At 35.9% G+C, this 22227-nt stretch overlaps 1 protein-coding gene across 3 annotated transcripts in view; it reads right to left on the bottom strand.

The window, feature by feature from the left end:
• LOC135588067 (isoleucine--tRNA ligase, chloroplastic/mitochondrial-like) overlaps positions 1–22227 on the bottom strand; it is a 29000-nt gene that overhangs the window by 5373 nt on the left and 1400 nt on the right. For 2 of the 3 annotated variants that reach the window (XM_065080007.1, XM_065080009.1), the window contains exons 5-19: positions 19791–19860; positions 17300–17412; positions 17105–17173; positions 16304–16411; positions 13480–13630; positions 10087–10318; positions 9576–9862; positions 9349–9485; positions 7323–7470; positions 5964–6095; positions 3889–4017; positions 2930–3057; positions 2688–2852; positions 1940–2065; positions 120–193 (exon numbers count right to left, since the gene is read on the bottom strand). In XM_065080007.1, the coding sequence (XP_064936079.1) occupies positions 120–193; positions 1940–2065; positions 2688–2852; positions 2930–3057; positions 3889–4017; positions 5964–6095; positions 7323–7470; positions 9349–9485; positions 9576–9862; positions 10087–10318; positions 13480–13630; positions 16304–16411; positions 17105–17173; positions 17300–17412; positions 19791–19860 (2069 nt within the window). Of the gene's footprint in view, positions 1–119; positions 194–1939; positions 2066–2687; positions 2853–2929; positions 3058–3888; positions 4018–5963; positions 6096–7322; positions 7471–9348; positions 9486–9575; positions 9863–10086; positions 10319–13479; positions 13631–16303; positions 16412–17104; positions 17174–17299; positions 17413–19790; positions 19861–22227 lie in introns of those variants that run through there. The other variant, XM_065080008.1, reaches the window with a different exon arrangement.

Raw genomic sequence — 22227 nt, 5'->3', positions numbered from 1 at the left:
AAATGTTACTCCCTTGTTGAACAGAAGAACTACTCTCAAAAGATTGTAGTAAACATGAAACACATAACTAAAAGACAATAACCACAAGATGCTTCCAAAAAACTATAAGAAAGACATACCCCACATAAAGTCGGTCTTTAGCAACATCAAGATAGAAATTTGATAGATCAACAATGGCAAAACGTTGAATAATCTGGAATACAAAGAGCAATCAACATCAAACAAATTATATGACTTGTCAAGATATAGATCAAAGATGGAGGACTGGCATGTCAAGATGTTGATCTCATTTCAATTGAATGACATTTTAAAACTACTTATAGATGACACCCATCAACAAAATGATGAATTAAAAAAGCTGCAACTTTCATGACCCACAACTTCAAGTCTTTGCTAGATGATAGTGCAAGCTTCCAGAATGACTCATAGCAAGGATTTCAAAACCAGTTCTATTGATTAGAAAGACTGGTATATGGCCACCTGGTATACAGACCAGGTGATTTTGTCAGGTTCCTTTTGATACTGGGTATACCACCTCTATTGCTTGGTACCAGTATCCCTTTTTGGTTTTTAAACTCCCCACACCTCGCTATTTAATTTTAAATCCTTGGCCTCCACCTCCACCTCCTTTTAGACTGCATTGTCACCTCCTCCCTGATGTCACCACCTCCTAATGCACTCACTCTCTGATAATAGTGGTCCAGACCATACTGCTGGTACCAACCTAGAGGGACACATGTTACAATACATGGTACCAATATCATACCATTCAGGTCACCTATCATTACCGACATTGGATCGAGAATATGATTCATATTATCAATCCTTAGTCCTTACTACCAAAATAAATGAATTATTGTTTAGTGTATGCATATGGGCCACTAGTTAAATCACAAACCAAAATGTGAATAGGTGAGTAAGCACTAGAAGTTTATTACTGTCAGTTTTGATCGGGGCTGTTCAATTCGTATCTTATAGAAACTTAGTTTTGATAAACAGAAATTCCAAATATTATGGGAGTTGTATAATGCAAAAGCATAACTTGAGGAAGAAATATGTTTACACTTTTATTCAAAATTACAACAGCAAACAATCCTTTTGATAGCATATCACATAAAAAAATAAATGAAGACATGCAAATTATATTTTAAAACTTTGTACACCTAGTATAGCATCATATATATCCATTGTTTGAAAGCTTGTCAATAATTTTTAGCCATGTAACAGACAATGGAGTTAGTAATGTCTAACCCATGAATCTGAAAATTGGATATTGTTAACTGGTTTTATATATATATATATATATATATATATATATATATATATATATATATATATATATATATATATATATATATATATATATATATATATGGACCAGTATGCCATGGTGTTTTATTCACTGGTATTGCTGTAATTGTTTTATGGACATTGTATCGACCAATAAAAACATGTTTGAGAAGAATGCATGAGCAATTGAAACATTTTGAAATTTATTGATGATTAGCAGAGAGTTGGGCTGCTCCAACAACAGATTCATCCTATTATAGTGGTCAAGAGTGAGCTATACTTGTTAAACTAAAAAAAGAAACACTCTACTAATTTTACCAGTGAAGCTGACACACAATAGTGTTTTTCTCACAATCTTTGGAATTTCGAAGTGGCATACAGTAAAGCAAATGCCTTGATTGTATTTTCATGTGTCTGAGCATTATATTATTTTGCTTGCAAATAGGACACTTTGATTCAAGTTTTGCTCTAGCTGTCTTGTTTGTCAATGCAACATGGTGGAATAGTCCTAAAAGTATATATGCCATGTAGTTAACTAATCCATTGCTAATCTCAGCAGAGCAATTAATTAATTCTGCATGTGACACATATGCATAAAGAATGAATTGGTTTTGCAAATAATGAATTGCATATAGTGAAGCAAAAGTACCTGGTATATTTTGTAGAAATGGTAAAGCTCATAACCATCCTGTATTGTCTTCACAACATTTTCAAGTTGGTATAATGCAAATTTGTCAATTTTTGGAAGATCATCATATGGAACAGAATTCTCTGTCTATATTCAACAGAAAAAAACCTATGATTAGATGAGATTCATGAGAAAGAAAACATACTAGGCACTAAATAACATTCATGGTTATCATATAATATTTTCAAGGTAGCTATAACTTTCACCTTTGCATAAAAGTTCTATCATTTTATAGATCGATATGGTAACAGTAACCGGAACCTTTTATAGGAGTATGAAACATTGTAATGCAGAAAATATTAATTTGAACGGAATGGTTTGACATGCAGTGTGCTTTATTAATGGATGAATCCAGTGCATGATCCTCTAATCAATGTGGGGTTTAGGGAGGACCAAAAATACAGCCTTATCCCTAGAAGTAGAGTGTGTTTATGCAATACAAATTCTTGTCATCCAGTTCTGAAACAAGCAACCTTACAATTGTAAGGTGGTTCGCCCTTGCAGTGTGCTTTATTAATGAACGTTGACAAGTTTCATCGAAACAATGATAGTCTCATTATAAATTAATCTTGGTTAAGGTGCTCTGGAAGGTAATAAAGAGAAATACCCAGTCAGAAAAGGGAATGGTGAATGACCACTTATGATTTTGCAGCACATACATTAATTTGTTAAACAAGAAAATAATATATAACAGACAACTTAGACATACTTTCCAATCATGAAGATTTGACAACAGAAACCGCAATGTTCCCCGTAGTTTTCTATACATGTCAGACATTTGACGGAGGATTTGGGGACCAATCAACACATCGCTAGTATAGTCGACACTAGAAACCCAAAGACGAAGTACATCAGCTCCATAACCAGGTTGATCCTAGCATAGAAGAAAGAAAATCATCAGAAACTTAAAATTCTTAAAGCAACTTTATAAGCAGGTCTATTAAAACAAACCTTAGAATTTTTTCCTCCATTAATTACAATATCTGGATCAACAACATTACCAAGAGATTTGCTCATTTTCATACCCTTTTCATCAAGTACAAAGCCATGGGTTATGACACATGAATAAGGAGCATTTCCTGGAAAAGATAGAAGCAGTATGGTATCACTCTTTTCAAATTAACTATCAAAATATATTACAGAGTAAGACTAGAGAGATTATAATCCTTCACAGTTTCCCATGTTACTGAGAAGAGAACTCCTCCAGAAGTTGAAGATTTAAGAATTAAGATCTTTGGTCTGTTTTGATAAAAATATCTCATTACAATAATCTAGCAACATCCGAAATCCCAGTTCCAGGCCAACAGCAGTGATTGCATTTTACCGAATTGAACCAAGCTCTAAAAGACCATATCAGGCACACGAAAAAGGACCAGCCTTTAAAAGGGATGACTGAACTGATAAACCAATTTGGGCTCATTAATATCAAGAGCTCGTCAGAGATCTAACAAGCCTTTATCAGTCAAAAGGACCTGTTCCTTCCATCTGTCTTTGATTGTGAGAGGGGACTAGGATTGGTTTGCAATGCTGCTGTAGCTCCAAAGGAAGAGAGAATGAGAGATAAAGGGAGAAAGGAAGAAAGAAGAGATAGCCATGTGGGCCTCCCTCCAAAGAGCCTTGCTGGGCCACAGAAAAGTAGCTGGAGTGCTTCATTTCACCTTTCTTTTGGCTTCCCTATTCTATAAGGCATGGTAGTTGCGACATCAGCCTCACACAGGACAATCCATTCTGGCAGCCAGTTAAAACCTAGGTGCTTCCAGTGCTTAAGTACTTTGCCCAAACTAATGAAAGCAAATCATCACGTGAAGTCATCACCACATAAATTCTCAACACTAAGTGAATCTGATAAATGGTAAAAACCATTTGAAGTGAAGAAAGTTACAATAAGTACTTTACAAAAACTTAAATACCTGTTGTTGCAATACTGGTTAACAAGGAGCTTTGGAACCATCCACGATGCTGGTCACTACCTTCGAGATACAAATCCGCAGGAAAATGAAGGCCATCTCTTTTTCCTAACACTGCTGCCCAAGATGAGCCTAGATAGGTAGCATACAGGAAACACAACAACAGAACCAAAAAAAGAAAAAGAACAAACATTTCATATCAGTTGAAGAATAAAATGGTAAATTAGTTAAAAACTGAAACTCATGTATATCATATAATTACAGCATAAAATAGATGCAGAAGAGTTGCATTGTACTCCAGTTAAGCTAACTCATGAAGTAAACCGACACAAAGCTAATAAAGATCTGTTATCCCCAATTGCTGAAATATCAAGCAAAATTTTGAACAAGTGATGAGATAAATCTATATAGTGCTGAAAGTACAAGGGTAAATCTGTTAGAATGGTGTTCATCTTTCATCATTTATTCTTTAATCTTGTAAATTATCTTTTCATTTCCATCCCAAAACTATAAATCCTAAACAAATAATGTTCTTTTTTCTTCAAAGGATCTCTATGCATTTGTCGTACTAGTAGCAGTGCTCATCTTATATCAGGTTGGTATCAAAGCAATTGGTCCTACATAATAGTGGTATCAGATCTTCCGATATAGATGAGATGTTCTATCGTTAGGACAATCCATATATTCAATCATTTGACTTGGTATGATTTCCTATGTAGTGAAAGTGTCAGACATGGGAATTATTTTGTCTTTTTTTACTTTATATATATGTTATTTTGGGTTGCATTCTGCGAATGTAATAAATTGTGATACGACAAATCTTATGAAAACTACATTAGATACCAAGATTATACAAGAAGAACAGAGGTTAAGCTAAACATGACAGTAATTGTGAACATATATTTGACTAAAGATGCTCTACAAGGATAATCTCCAATAAAGAGTTAATGTTAAGCAACATAATCTCTCAAAGCAAAAAAGATCAAGCAAACATGGTAGATGATATACTCAGATGTAGTTTATTTGGTTAGCCCTTGATTTATGAAATTAGAATTCTTTATTCATATTATATTTTTCTTCTTGTACTTGGTGCTTTATAAAAAAGGAATGTATTGTTGAGATCATTACAATTGTAATACAAGATTATTACAAACTAGTTGTATAAATAGAATGTTTTCCATATTAAGTAATAAGTATGAGGGATCAAGGCCACATCCCTAGGAGTGATTCTCAGAAACAGTGTATCTAGTAGTTATCCACGGTGAACATATCCATCGTGAGCTATGTGGAGATATAATATCATCCTAGAGAGTTAATTCTTAAACCAGAATGAGATAGATGTTTTATTCTTTTCCTCATAAAGTATCTTTCCTTTTTAATTCCACAACCATCAGATCCTAAAGAAAAAAACATATGCTATTTGTTCGGAGAACCCTCTGTGCATTTGTCAAACGTCATGTTAGCATCAAAGCTCACCGCATATCGTCATGGTTAGCTAATGAAAGATCATAGTAGTGTTATTTAGTCACAAACAACTATAAGGGTGAAGGAGACAAGTTTGGCAAAAGACATTGGATACTGATTTAGGCTTCACAATTTACAACATGCCATGGATAAAAATCTTGATCCCATTACATAATGATCAGTATCTGGACCAGAACAATATTAATATTGTACAGTGCACCAAAGTCGATATGGACCGACACCATTCGATATCGGCTGGACCTACATAGAGATTGAGCGATAGAGAGGACTACAAAGAGAAGAGGAGGTGGTGTAAGGGGAGGGTGTGGCATAGAAGTGGAGAGAACAAGAGGTGACAAAAGGAAGAGAAGATAGAGACAGAGAAAGAAGGGAGAAAGGTAAGAGTAAGACAACTAGCAACAGCACAAATTAAACAAGATAGAGCAAGGAACAGATATTTAACTTGAATAAGAACACAAATTCACAATATAAACAAATAAAGAAAATGCACAGATATAAGTAGATCCATCGAGGACCTTTTAGATGAGAAACCCTCTACAGAAAATTTATTCATCATTTGATTTGCCTATGATCCATATAGCACAAAAACATACCAGAGTCAAACCAAACATCCATGGTATCAGTTCCCTTATAGTATTCTGAAGCATTGTTTTGATATTTATGAGGAAGAAGTTCCTCTGTTGACATGTACCACCAGGCATCACTACCCTTCTTTGACACAACAGCTGAAACATGAAAAAAATGGATCATGATAGGCAAAATAAGAACATACAGTATTTTATATCGCTACCCATTATATATAGAAAATGGAAATCATACCATCATAAGCAACACAAGAACAAATAAAATCTATAAAATCCTCATCGGAACTTTAAAATGTAAATTAAGCCCATGACTAACTCAAACAATAAACAAAAAGGAAAATCCACTAAGCTCACATTGTATGTTATGTGGGATAATATCAAGAAAGATATCTGTAATGCTTTATCAGAAGGAACCTTGTATGTCATTTATAATTCTGTCAGTATAAATTAAAGAACTATTAAAAACTCAAGTTTTTTGGAATAGAAAACACAAAAAAATTATGAAATTTTTGCAATGAGAAATAGAACTAAAGCATAGAACCATGTCTCTCTAAATTTATATTAAGCATCCACCCCTTCATCAAGTCTTAAATTACAGAAAACTTCCTTAAATAATTTACCTCAAACTTATCAAGAATATGCAATATGGATATATCCACCAATCAGCAAAGACTGCCCCTATATCAAATAACAGTCTATGGCCAGCCGATACGTACAAACTCACAACGCAACTACACAGTTAACTAGCTACTCAATAATCAATGTAGTCATACTTGCTCCAAAGTTCCAAACCCACTTATCCAGACCTAAAACAAGTATCTGAATAGTGACTAGTAACCCATAGTGATCAATGATCCATATGGGGTTCAGATTCGACAATCTGTTGACTTGATACCACCTTTCGGATGGATGTTTTGGCAGAGAAATTAAGCTTTTGCTGCAATAAACACTCCTTAGAAAAGGGAATTAATTTTGTTGTGAATTTAAAGTGCCTAAAATAGGGAACTAAAGCAAAGAGTTCTTGAGTGACGATCACTCGAAAGTTCTTGCATGACAAGCGCAGATAGATCGCTCTCGGCAAGACGCAGTTTGCTGTTGGTTCTCCCTTTCTTCCCTCTCACCGACAGCACCTTTGTTTGGCACTATAGAAGGGGTTGAATGTGTCGAGTTTGCTGTTGTGATTCTACAAAATGCTAAAAAGTGATATTATGCAGACATTACTGATGCAATGGACATAATTTAACTACATAGACTACAGATAATGCATGAACAGTACAAATATCAGTACTAGCCAGACAACCAAATGCTATAAAAAGCAATTCTACAAAGTTTTTTACACAATATTATTTCCTGCATGAAACACATTACCTTTAACATGTGCAATCGTTTCTTCAGAAATCAGTGGTTCTTTTGAATGAACATGATAAAAAACAGGAATTGGAACCCCCCAAGTTCTTTGTCGGGAAATACACCAGTCAGAACGGCTAGAAGTCATAGCAATGATTCTGTTCTCTGCCTGGCAAATGTTTAGCATGTCATCAGGAGATCTACTTATACAGTTTGCAAATATTTATGTATATTTCCACGTACATATATTTGGAGGACTTTACCATAAAAAGAACATTGTTCATTTTACTACTTTCATAAATGTCATAGAGACCTGTATAGCAAGGTTTGAAGTCACAATGTGGTGATGTTGCAGCACGAAATGCGTGATGGGCAGGCTTACGGTATGTCAACATGCGCTCAGCATGGCATGAATTCCAGTGAGGAAACAATGCAGGCATGCTTGAACATCCATTGTTTAGTTCATGTAGATCAAACACTCCTTTGTGTTCTCTGTGAACCATGTGCATACCTTAAGTACTAACATGTCTGACAATCATATATTAACGCTGTCTAATGAAGTGCATGCATAGAGTCTGATAATTAAATGGTATTTTAAGTGCAACAAACATGAGTATTTTTGCCCCAAACACAAACAAGATGATTTTTACTATCACAAAGCATCCATTAAATGATAAAAAAAAAAAAAACTTTAACCATATGTCAAGAAAAATGTAAATCAGCAAATAAAGAACATGATAATGGAAGGCCATTAAGAAATCATTACAAAGACATTTTTAAGGCTTCTGTGTTCTAAATGGACATTTTTTCCAGTACTATGAATGTAAAAATAGTAAAGAGAAAAAACATTAAAAAAATTGCATAAGGTCATTTCCAATTTTAGATCCTCATATATTCACCAACTACCATAACATCAATAATCAAGGGTATAGTCAACATTTTGTTCAAGATAATCATTTGGAATAGACCTTAAAGGAATTCTCAAGATTCCCAACCCCTTCAATGAGTGGCTTCTTCACAATTTTAATACTTTACTATTTTTACAGACCAAGGAAATAGCTAGCACAGCCACCATGTTACTGAGCATCTGAAGATTTTGCCACCACCACCATCCTTGTGACAGTAATCTAGGATTCTACAATATAAAGTAGCTTTCATGTGTCTCATTGCTAATTCACCTTTCTAGAAACCTAAAAAGGCAATTTCTTGCACCTTACCTAAATCAAGGTTTTCACATATGGGTCTAAACAACAAGCACCAATCAGTCTATAATATATTAGTCCAACAAAGGACCGATATTAGATTGTATAGGTCAGGACTAGTTGGTATTCAGTTTTTTCTTATTGTTTCAGTGATACCAACAGAGAGGTTGGTATACCATCTGATATACCAGCACTGTACTGGTCAGCGTTGAAGATGGTATTGGACCATATTTCAAATCATGACCAAGATTTCCACAAATTGTCTCTCTCTTACAACTTTAGACCTCACAAAGTTCACAATTAGATTCTAGTTTATCTGTCAGAAATCTAATATCATTTCGTTCACCATCTATTATCTATTATGCTTGCAGCCCTTCGACAGCATTAACCATACTATTAAACAACATAATACAGAAGATAAAGGAACACAGAAATTTTTAACCAATTTTCAGGCCATTTCAGTATATGCTTCAAGAACAGATATAACCTTGCTGTTAGCAGAAAATTTTTACCAAACTCTGTTGCAGCAAAACTTTGATCTCAGATACACTAGATTCAATATAATATTATGTAAGTACTTTAAAACACACTAAAAGTCTTAAAACTTCACTATTCTGAAAAAATGAAACCAAATGGATTTCGACATGTTTACTCCTTGACATCAAAGAAAATACAACAACCCAGCATAAAAGTTATGAAAAACTTATATCAAATAGCTTGCAAAATAAATGCAAACAAATTAGAAGTGAAGGTGAGTATAACATTGAAATTAAGTAGACTGAAAAGCTGAATCTCGTTTATGCCTGATGATTCTCCAAACAGTCAGAATCAAAGGTAAGTGATACCTGTGCAGGAATCCAAGTTACTTTGTTAATTGCATCCATAGCCAACTGGCGGAACCCATCAACAGAAGCAAACCACTGTTCGGTGGCTCTAAATATTGTTGGTTTCTTTGTTCTCCAATCATATGGGTACTTGTGCTCTAAAAGAAAGCAGAAATTTGAATAGAAAGTAATGCAAACTTTCACCTCAGCTACATAAAGGCCAGATCACTGCTTAAAATAAAACTTACTGTATGGCTCCTCTAGAACAAGCGATAGTTGTTCATCCAGGCGCTTCACAACAGCAGCATTACCAGCCCCAAGGACTTCCAGACCATTAAATTCACCAGCTTCCTCAGTAAACCTTCCTTCATCATCCACAGGAGAAAATATAGGTAGTCCATATTTCAAGCCAGTTATGTAATCTTCCTGACCATGACCAGGAGCAGTATGAACTAATCCTGTTCCCGACTCTGTTGTAATATAGTCTCCGCCAAGTACCACAGGACATTCCTTGCCATTTAAAGGATGAACATACCTGGCATCATGCTTTCAATTAGACTATAACGAAAATAAAGCAACAACTAAATCACTGACACAATTACATAAGGCTTCTGGCAGCACATTTATCATTGGTAAGATTTAGGCTGAAGGTTGTACTCATTTTTCTCTATGTTCCATCATACAGTAGTAGATTATGGCAATTCACATAGGTTTTCATTAAAAGATGGAGACATACTATGCTTTATGTCAAGTAACAACCTGCAATTCTCCAGAGTTGATCCCAGGAAAGCTTTCTTGACCACAAGCTTCACCCCCCACTTAGACTCAAGCATGGGCACGAGCTCTGAAGCCACTATAACGGAAGACTTTCTTTCACTAATTTTCAATAACCTGCCAGCCTTCGTTTGCTTCTTCTCAGATATTGTTGCATCTTCCAAAGCATGATGCACTTCAGCTACTACGTATTCAAGCTTAGCATTAACAGCAACAGCTGAGAATTGCCAAAGATATTATTAATTAAGATATAGACATTGGCTCCCTGCTACAAGAATCATACAAATTGAATAAGAAACTTAAGACCACAGACTCATGATAGTGATACAACTCTTCTTATGGTACTTTGCAATAGACTCTTCAACTCAGAGGATATAATCCTCAGTACAAACAGTAATAATTAAGATTGGAACTGCTATCCAACGATAGTGAAATGCAAGAATCAAAAAGTTATGTTACTTCTGACAAGTATTTCATAAGACTTGAGCATTGTCAAACTCAGTGCAATTTTGATAATGAGTTTCTTGCTAAAGCACATTTTAGCATTGTTCTCATAGCATGGAGAAAATAAATAATGTTCCTTTCAATGTACAGAATCAGGAGAATTGGCTGCTCTTTTAAATCACATATTAAAGCAAAAGGGTTGGTATTCTCATTCTTTGGGCCTCTTTGGCTGTGAAAGGCTCATGTACAATTTGGATTGCAGTTAGAAAACTTGCAGATAATGTTTGGTTCTCTATGACAAAATATTACATGGGAAAAGGCATTTCTCTTAAAAAAATGAATGTGTTAGTCCCTTACAGTATGCCAATTTGTAAGAGACCATATGCCATGACAAAGTCAATAGAGAGAAACCTAAGAAGACTTTACTATAATACACTTAATTTAACTAATGATATTGCCTGGTACAGAGTTCAACAGCGAGAAAATTCATGCAACAAACCCCAAATAGTTGGGACATAACAATTCCTGTTGTTGTGATTGTTGCTGAACTAAACAAATAACAGATGACTACACAAATTGTAGATAAATTTTAACACAACATTTCTAGAGTGCCAAACTACTCAAACATTAAGCCTCAAAGCATGGTTCGCCTTACTGGTCTATGCTAGTGTACCGACAAGCTGTTGGTATGGTACATACCAAACTGTATCAACATACGAACAAATGATATGATAGGACGTACTAATAAACCGATATATACTGCCCATACCGGTCCTCTGTCGGACCAGTACATACCACCCATACCAGGCGGTACGACGAACCTTGCCTCAAAAGCATTTAGACTAGGATTTGCATACAAGGAAAAGAGAAGCATTTTATGCTTCTTACAACACAGCTACTTTGTCTCAACCATATTGGACGCATTTGGTATAAATATTAATATAGCACTTCTTTATTGTTTGTCAAATAAATTGAAAATATCAAATTATTATATACTTTTTTATACTTTGGATCAGGGTTCTCAATTTCAATGTATACTGCCCGGTACGGATGGTACGTACCGGTCCGAGAGGATACCGGTACGCGGACTGTCCTCTACCGGGCAGTACTAGTGTTTTGATCGGTACCGAGGCGTACCGATCGGTACCACCTCGAATTTCGACCGTTATCGAGGCATTCCGATTGGTACGCCCTGGTATGGTAGGTGACTGTATTTTTAAGGTTTTAGGATGTACCATCAATACGCCCTAGCGTACCGACGATATATACTGGTACGTACCTGCTCGATACGCCGATACGGACTGGTATTCAAAACCCTGCTTTGGATATACTTGAGAAAGTTCAGTTTTTCTTCAACATTGGATAACTTCATAATGGCCAATATGGATCACAAAACTAGATATATTGTGCGATCTTATCATTCATAAAATTGTAATAATTACTTCATGAATTATGAGTTCATCAAGGTTTAGTTTTACAGCATGGGAGTATGCTGGTATGTGCTTGCAAGATGCATAATGAATTGCACCCAACATGGTCATTATGCCAAGCCAACATAGTGTAATGGCATGACCTGCCAACCAAGAAGGAACAATAATTCAATGCTATACATTGCTGGAGCATTTTTTTAGACAAAATGACTTTTTTCGTCGATGGATTAAGCATGCACATCGATAACTTGATGTTATCTATTAGAGTTAGCAATTACAAATTTTGACAAATTGATCATCCAACCTAAGTTTGAAAGGGAAGTATTTTCACAAAAGAAGTTGCAGGATGAAAGATGGCATTCTTATTGCAGGTTTAGATTATACATCCATTGTTACAGCAAAGTGCAAACCAAGGTTTCAAATACTGGTCAATGCCAAGATTGCAATACCACCAGTATGGTTTGGTACATGCAGTATTTACCGGTCTGATAGGTTACTGGTATATAGACCAGGTAAACCAAGCGGTTAGGACCTGTACCACCCGATACGTGCAGTACAAGGCTGGTATTGTCTAGCACAGAGCAGTACATGCTCTGTACTGTGTCTTGTTTTTTAGCTTTTCTTAGGCTTTTTCAAAACTCAATATGAAATATCATACCAACACTTGGAACACGAGTACGGACCAGTATAATACTGGCCCAAGCCCTGACGGATACACAAAATTATGAACCTTGTTAACAATATCATTCACCTAGAGTGTAAATATCATTGAAAGAGTAGGAAGACAGAATAAAGAAAAGTTCTTTTAAATATGTTATATAAAACTATTCCATGTATATGGAATATATATAGTATATGCATCAAAGCTTCTCCTTCCTTTGCACAACTAAATACAAACATTGGCAAGTATTAACATTTCTCGAGAAATAATGCAGATATTTTGATAAAACCCTAAAGTCTTATCGTCGCTCTGATACCATTGATAAGACCCTACGGTCTTATCGTGGAAGAAAGGGGAGAAAAGGGAATGATAATGATCGCTTCGAGGGGATCGGCCTCCTTGATTGCTTCGAGGGGATCAGCCCTCCTTGATCACTTCGAGGGGATCGACCCTCCTTGATTACTTCGAGGGGATCGACCCTCCTTGATCACTTAGAGGGGATCGGCCTCCTAGGGTTTGTCCACAGAGTGGAATAACATTTCATTGATTGATTGATTGATTTAAAGAAAAGATTACATCACTATTTATAGAGTTCCACCTAGAGTCCACCAAGACTAGGACTCTTAATAATAAATAAATATTAAATAAACCTCTACCCGACTTTAACTGAATTAAACAGACTCAATAAACAACTGGACTAAACAGACTCAATAAACATTATTCAAAAGCTCAGAAAAAGGGTCCTAACATATTTCTCAAAAATTATTTCATAAATCAAACAATTATTCATTATACCTAATTATAGATAACAAGTCTAGACATTTTGAGTTACAAAAATCTTACCAGCATTTGCTGGAATAGTCCATGGAGTAGTTGTCCATATGGCCAAGCACAACTCTGAAAAGAATTCCTCAAGCAAGTGACATGAAGGTGGAGGTGCACTAATAATCTTGAATGTTGCATATATGCTCCTAGAAATGTGTCCTTCAGGATACTGTAAAGAAAAAAAAGAAAGTAAAAACTCATCAGAGATAGAATGGAAACGATGTGCCATTTGTAATGCACAGATATTTACATAAACTATAAGCCTAAGTGGCTCCCAAGAGCACATAGCAAAGCCACAACCGATCCTAGCAATTTATCCATCATTTTATCAATCTTGGCAAGTTTAGTCGAATACTGCTGGATCTGACTTAGATATGTGCAGATTAACCAAGATCCAGCACGCCAAATTAAATTCATTAAAATGCTAGCCCATATAGATCCAATTTAAATTCATAGACCAAAACAAATTCTCTTAGATATAAGCCAGATCTTTCTAGGTTGAACACTCACAAATCTAAGATATACTTGTACAGCTTCAGCCTAGAAAACGGCACACTCATTTTCTAAATTATATTTGCAAATTGCATTAATCAAGTGTAATTGTTTTATATATTAAAGTTGTTTTCTTAATGTTTATAGGAAATAGCTCCAAAGAGTCAATAAATTCTATATCCAGCATAAAAGAATGCTCGACAAAGCCACAACCAAGGTTTGACATACCAAAGCATACTGCTTGGTATGGGCGATGTGTACTGGTCTGATACAGGATCAATACAGGTGGTACATTAGTACACCCCAGTGTACCATGTGTCGATATACTCGGTACAACTCGGTACATACCATACCGATAGCTAGCCGGTACACCGACACGAACCGATAATATAAACCATAGCCACAACCATTGACAATGCATCCGACAACATACAAACCAGGGTTAAACCGAACAACACGCATAGTACTAGGCCTACACTAAGCAATGCAGGGTTTTTACCACTATGGACGCCTTGTATACGGCTGGTATCAATTGATATAAGACTGGTACCACCTAGCTAGGAAGCACGAACACGCTGATTTGGGCGGCATCCTCATGTACGACACATGTCGGACACAGATTCATCACCGACACGATAAGACACGTGTCCTTTTTTATTTTTTATTTTTAAATTCGTTGGATATGGCATTCATGTATTGGACTCAGTGCTCACATGCGAAGGAACCGATAAGGATTAGGTTCCCTTCTTCCTCACTGGTGAAATCTTTGCCCCCGCCCTGCCTATAGAAGAGACAGGCTCTGTCCCCAACCTAAGTGCCCCCCAAACCACCACCACCCACCGGCCACCTCTACTCCGACTCCCAAGTGAACCGGAGGTTTCAACCCTCCTTCTCCGGCAACCTACTTGTAAGTGACCCGGCGGTCGTCGTCGTGTCATGTGCTCTCAGGCCCTCCACCCTGAGCACCCCACTTGCGAGCGACCCAATGGCCATTGTGCACCCTTAGGCCTTCGACGACTTCACCAACGTCCAGCGAAGCTTCTTCCTCGGCCTTGCAAGGTATATCAACTTTGTTTAGCTTTTTTTACTACTAAAAACACTTATCTTCGATTATTATTTTTTATTTTTTTGTTTTGATTAAATTGTTAAAATATTTTTAACCTATTTTATTATTTTTATTTTTTTAATCTGGGTTTTTTATTGCTTTCCATTAAACTGTTAAAATATGATTAACCTATTTTATTTTTTATTTTTTATTTTTAAAATCTGTTTTTTTCTGACTTTTGGATTAATTGTTATAATAATTTGAATAAACTGCAAATATAATAAGTTGAATAAAATATAAAGATCCTATTTCTTAATTAGTAATATATATATAATAAAAAATGTGTCTTCATCATGTCTATATCCTAATTTCTAAAAAATGACATATCGCCGTGTCCATGTCCCATGTCCGTATTCGTGCTTCTTAGCCACCTGGAACAAGACGGTAAAGGCTCTATACCAGACAATTTTTTTTTATTTTTTCAGCTTCTTTTAGTTTTTTTTTTCAAAACTTGGCCTATATCTATATATTGAAACTACATATGCTGGTACTAGATATGTCAATAAGGACTAGTCCGAGCCCTTCGATACACGAAATTGTGAATCTTGCTTTAAACGGCTCTTAGTGTCTATCATGTTACTTTTGCATGAGTTCTATATTCTTTTCTTAACACTAGAAACTTTGTTATAGAACTAGTCCACCCATTATGTGGGCCTCTATGACTAGACTCCAAAAGAGTCCAAATTAATTAATCCACAAATGTATAATGTAAGATGAAAACAGTGTGAAACATAATACTGAATTCAAAAGTCTCCACCTGACAAGTATAAAAAAGTTAACTTAGAGACAAAAAAGATCATCATCTAATAATCGTATAGTATATATATATATATACATATGTATATACATATGTACATACATATATACATATGTACATACATATATACATATGTACATACATATATATATATATATATATATATATATATATATCTATATATATCCTTAATTCTATCATGCAGGTCGGTGTCATTATGCGCCAGGTATATATTGTCTAAAATACATTAACAAAGAATATCTGTTTCTATATTTGATTCTCGGTAGTCACTCTAGAGCTTATTTCGAGATGAGAAATTACATCAATTGCTCTAAGGTGTATCATAGAAGTTGAGAAAATACTGCATCATTGACAATTATGACAATTGTAGTAAAGAAAATGATTATTGATGTTCCACAAGATTCAGAATATATCAACAATGATTACACAAGCTTTCAAAAAATAACTATTCAAAATTCCTACCTTACCTCCAATTCAGCCTCTGCCAAAGCCGTACATGAAGATGGACTCCAGTGGACAGGCTTTCGACCTCTATAAATATATCCTCTCAGTGCCATTTGACCAAAAACTTCTATCTACCAAGGAAAGACACAGAAAGAATGAATAGCAGATAGATAATGACAATAAGATTATTTTACATTCACAACAGTGAAGCAACAGAAGATGGTCACTAAACCATGCGCCTGCAATATCTACATCCTAAATCCTAATGCAGATGTAGTCATGCAGAACTACAAACAGAAAAGTTTTGATCATCACAAAATAATTTCCACATAAAAATGGGTTCGTTAAGGAGAAAAAGATAGATAGAAAGGCAACTATAAACAACGCTTCCTCGAACTAGGTGTTGAATCCTGACAAAGACAATCTAGAAAATTTCTAGCTATAAGCCAGTAGATGAACCTCCCAGCTGGTCACGAGTTGTATAATTCTGTGATTTGTACAAATTTAATTAGTGCTTACCAAGAAGAATTTGGCCTTAACTTGCATGAACCAATAGAGACTTACAAAAGTAAGTTATCCTTTTAGCACATCTAGGAACGTAACCTGGCACATGAAAGGCACATTAAGCGATGATACTATACTGGCCCAGCACAAGATTGGACCATGGTACATCAGCTTGATCAAAACCATAAAACTAATAGTCAACAGGAAACAGTTGAACATTTTGTAAGAATCCAGACTCGAATTATGGAAAACAGTGGTGAAAGATCCAAAAAGACACATCAGAAAAGAAGAAATAGGGAGATAGGCGAGAGTACACCAACCTGTGCAGCTTCATACTCTGGTGAAAGGGTTAGATATGGTCTATCCCAATCTGCCCATACCCCGAAGCGCTGTCAGCTTGCAAGAGTTAGCAATATATACAACAAACATAGGAATTGAGATGTAGTACTTATCTGAGAAGATCAGAAGTTTACAAAGTGCAGTTACAAGAAAGATAGAAAGACTAAAAAAAATACCTTAAAAGATTTCATCTGAATGTTCACAGTATCTTTTGCAAACTTTGCAGCCTTTTGTCTCAACTTTAAGGGCTTCAATTCTCGTCTGGTATCTTCATCCAGTGACTGCAGAACTAAAGCAATAGAAAATTGTCCAAAGAAAGGTCACTTGCAAAAGAAAGTGACTAAAAGCTGAATATCATTTGCAGTCAAATTTTAACAATCAAACAATCAGTAAAACAGAAGTATATTAATTGCAGCCCTAACTAAGTATATATGCTTTAAAAATATAATGAGTTCTTACAGTCTAAATGTACAATAGTTTTAAGACTTGTTTTGTAGTAGGTAGGAGAATTTTGATGGTGCACATCATACTATCATCTATGTGTTCTCATTATTTAGATGACAAGATGCAGATACAACCATATAATGTACTAGACTATATGGAGGCAAACGAGCAAAATCTTCCACCTATAAATATTGTCCTAGATATTTCCCGACTAAGTTACTCTAGCCAAATTTTAACATGGCGATGAAGATGCCCTGAAGGAGTTCCTACCCATGTCAATCAGCAGTGAGAACTTTGTTACAAAAACAAAGAAAGTCCATGTAACTCTAACACAATCAAAATTCAACATAGATTTCTAAATCATGTTTTTTCCTCCAATTATTCTCTTATTTTGTTTGGTTCCTTTTGCTTGTTTTTCTGCACCTAACTTCTTGTTATCTAAATCCATGGAGCACACTCCTATTCAACATCAGGCTGGAAAACTAAGCCATGGTAAGAAAAAGTCCGTTATCAATCAACATGATACAAGGAATAACATCCAATAACAGATACTTGCCTCATCAAAAATGGAAGCTAGGGCAAAAGGATAGTAACAACAAACAGCTAATGTTGGAAACAATTGTTCCTACTTCACATGATAGTGACTATGATGAACAATATGTTGGGTGAATGTTTACAGGCAAAATACCTTGCAAAATCATTCCTGGATTTACCTCTATTGCAGACAATCCTAGAATGTAAGGAAAATTCACAAATAGCCCTAGTATAACACATAAATGAGCCTCCATGGCTGCCACATTCAAAAGTTCACTCTTTTTCATTTTGTTATTCCAATAAAAAAAGACCACATAGAGAACAAGAGACCAAAGATGATCCTATTATTTAGTGGTATGATGCATGAGTACAAGGGTGAAAGAAAACTTTCAGAGCTTGGGCAAGTAGAAGTACCTGAAAGACCTAAAAATAATATTCAAGGTCCCAACAGCTGTGAGGTCAGTTGTACAGAACTACAGATCTTTTGCTGCTATTCAACTCTATGAGGATGATATCACTAGTCAAATTGAGAGTCACCAAGTTCCATTTTTATCATTTAAATAAAGTTCCTTTTGTCTTTTTTGGCCTATATTTACACCACTAGTAACTCACTCAGGACCCTAGTTTTCTGAATCAGATTATCCCAATCTAAGTTGAACCCAGCCAACTCAACCAGAACTAATTGTAAGATAATAGTTTAAGAATGGAATGAGAGAGAGAAGAGGAAGGAGCAGAGGAAGAAGACACTGACAGAACTAGGCCTGATAAAACCGACGACAAAGAACAAAAATATTAAATAAGTAGAAAGAGGAAAGATAATCAGAAGAGATGATAATAGGGATTTTGCATAAGCAGGCCAGACAAAATACCCAGACAGTCGACAAGGAGAACAGTGAAGGGACAGTCTTCATGTGATTAATTGGGTTTGTAAGTAGACCAAGAATGACCTGAGGTTCATGATCTAGAAAAGAAGCAAAAGGATATTATAACTAAAAGGATATGGATGTTTTGTGTATATAAAACATAGAGGTAAATTATATAGTTGTATAGCTAAGGATTAAATACTAATCAGACTGGTCCATACCAATCGGTAATTTACTGGACTTACCTATCACCAAAAGCTATCAGAAATAAGGTTTAAAATTCAAAAACAGTGAAAGTTTAAATTTCCAGTGTTGAATGCAAAAAAAAATGTTTAAAATAGGTTTAAAAATGTGTTGAATGGCAATTCTAAAGTTCCCCTCGGTGCTCAACATAAATGAGTGTTCAATAAGCCTGACAAGTGGGACAAGATTAGGGACACTCTATAATGCATGGGCTAGAGAACATAAAATCTATATGTGCAACAAAAATATAAGATCACCTAGATTTTGAGATTAACATTAAGGTGAACTGAGAATAAAACAGGCTGCCACCAAAATCTATGGTTCAAAACTGGCCATATTAGGCTTTTTTATATACAGAACATAGAATTAGAAATTTGCAGTTTTCAATACTCTGACAATTGTGGCTTTGCATAGATATTAAAGTCTGATATATACTCTTCATAGGAATGTATATCAACTTCTTTAGAGGTTACTAAATGAGGCAAATCATACCAATGACAACTTGACAAAAACAAACTTGTTTAACTACCATAATTCACATGTTTATGAAGGATATAAAATATGTTAAGGTTGTGAAGCTTGCCTTTTAATTCTATAGGAAGACCGTGGCAATCCCAACCAGGAACAAAATTGACTTTATAGTTCAGAAGAAGCTGCAGCGGCAAAAAAACTAACTTTAAGATAGCATAATTATTCAAGTCACGATATCATGATAAAGACAATCATAATTCATGAGGAAATATATTAATATATCTTCCCCAATAACATCTGCAAAAACAGAGACATGTCTGAATGCATACAAATTTAAGTGGATAGGCATGTAGTGATTGTGAAAATGAATACAGAAGGAAAGAACTAAAAGACCACATTTGATATTCCATGAAAAAAGGGGAAAGAACCATAAAAAAGTTATTGGTGTGATATTTTGTTACCTCAACTAGATTGCCTATAATTGTTTTGCTACAAGTGGCCAAGTTGCATGCAAGTATTCTACTATTAAGGCCGTAAATGGGTTGTTCTCAAGCTGATGAGCCTGGCTAGCTTGCAAGCAGCTTGTGCTAAGCCCAAAAAACAAAAATGCAATTCACAATTTCAGCCTGAACCAAAACCCATCTCCATCAGGGCAAGCTCAAAAAGTGTTTACTAATAAATTATTTCTAAAACATGAGCTAAATATCCCAAGCCATTGACCTAAAACAGTGTAGTCAAAGGCATGAGAGGCTAAAAGGCCCCGAGGTGCCAAAACATCAATGGCGCGACCTAATATTAAAATTTAAAATGTATATATCATGATTGATAAATATGATCATTAAAATAAAAATGGCACATCAAATTGCATTCATTTAAGGCACCAAAGTACATTGTCCAAATTTAATTTGTTGTCGAAGGAGGAGGAGATGGTGTTGTCGGGTATAAGAGGTGGATTGTTGGCAGTTGGGAGGGGAGCAGGGCAGAGGAGGAGGGAGAGGGGGCTATCTGGGTCTAGGCGCAGGGAGGGGCACTATCAGGGAGAAGAGGTTGTTAGGGTTCAGGGAGGCTCGGGAGTGGAGGAGAGGGAGCTATCAAGGCCAGGGAGGAGGGAAGAGGAGGGAGGCGAGCTACTCGAGGAGGAGGGGAAGGAGATCACACGAAATCCTCTCATCAAAGGAAGATACTGCCACATAGCTCATCAATTAAGTGTTCCAAGGGAGCAAGGGCTCGTGCTTGTGGGGGTGGTTCGATCTAACCAAAATCAACGAACCTATTTCAATTAGGCACAACCCAAACCTCAATTTGATGCCCCTTGGGTCATGCCCAAGTCCAACTGAAGGCACCCGCCTGGACTAGTTACCCGGCACCCTTAGTTACTTCAATGATCTAAAAAAATATGCTAGAATCTAAGAGAACTTTCGTACATAATATAAGATAAGAGCTTAGGATTTTCCAATCTCCATCTTTCTTCAGCATATTCACTCTAAAATGTAGCTCCTTCCCAAGATCTTGAAATGCTTCCCATGATTCATGGTCAACACCGCTCTCTCATCTCCTCTATTCCTTTGTCATCCCCAATCAATGACAACTCCTTCCCCATTGAAAGCAATCTAATGATGGATTTATTATTCCTTTAGATTTCTCTTATTGAGCATCACTATCACGATTTGCAGACATTGCCAAATCACCAAGCCAACTTTCTCTTCCACCTCATCTAGCCCATTACCGTTCACCTTCGCCACCTCATTCTCTCCAAGCACAAACAAGCTGAACCAGATGAGCCCACACACTATCATTGGGCTTGTATCAAACTCGAACTGAGTGAAACAAGTCCTCAATTCGATTAAGCACAAACACAAAAATGGGTCTGTTTGGTCAAGATCAGCTAATTCACACACCATAACTACTTGAGAGTACACATACAAATAATAACCTACTCCAAACAAACCCACTTGTGATGGGATCTGCAAGGAGTAGGCATTAGTTGAAAAATGTATTCCTAAGTAACAGAATACTTGAAGGCAACCAAACACCTACTATCGGCCACTTTCTGTGAACACAAGCCACTCAACCAAAACTGCAACCAAGCAAATGTGAATGCAACTGTGATCATAGCATTTATAGTTGCACTATGATTATTTTTGCAAGTGTTTATAGCTGCAGGCAACTAAATGCACCCTCAGGGGCAAGTTCGGTTGTCTATGTTTCATTTTTACATTTACCAAGGTTGCGCTGCATTTTTGCTTCATCACTTGTAAAATGGGATTGCGTTGCATTTGCAAATACGATTTTAGCAGGATGGAACCCAACTTATATCAAGCTACCAACAAAACCACCTGCGGCCAAACTATTTATAGTTGGTTTTGCAAGTTCCAATTGCAGGTCGAAATGAAAAAAGCAAATGCAAGCATTTGTAACTGGTTTTTTTATGCAACATCCATTTACAATCACCCAAACAATTGTCTTCCAGTCATTGTGTGTAAATGGGCATTTACAGTCCCAGCTGCAGACAACTAAACATGCCCACAGCATTTTCAAATGCATTTATA

This window comes from Musa acuminata, chromosome BXJ1-8 (assembly GCF_036884655.1).
Source record: "Musa acuminata AAA Group cultivar baxijiao chromosome BXJ1-8, Cavendish_Baxijiao_AAA, whole genome shotgun sequence".
NCBI classification, from domain to species: domain Eukaryota; kingdom Viridiplantae; phylum Streptophyta; class Magnoliopsida; order Zingiberales; family Musaceae; genus Musa; species Musa acuminata.
The sequence above is the reverse complement of the archived record's forward strand: the minus strand, read 5'-3'. Positions and strand labels throughout refer to the sequence as shown.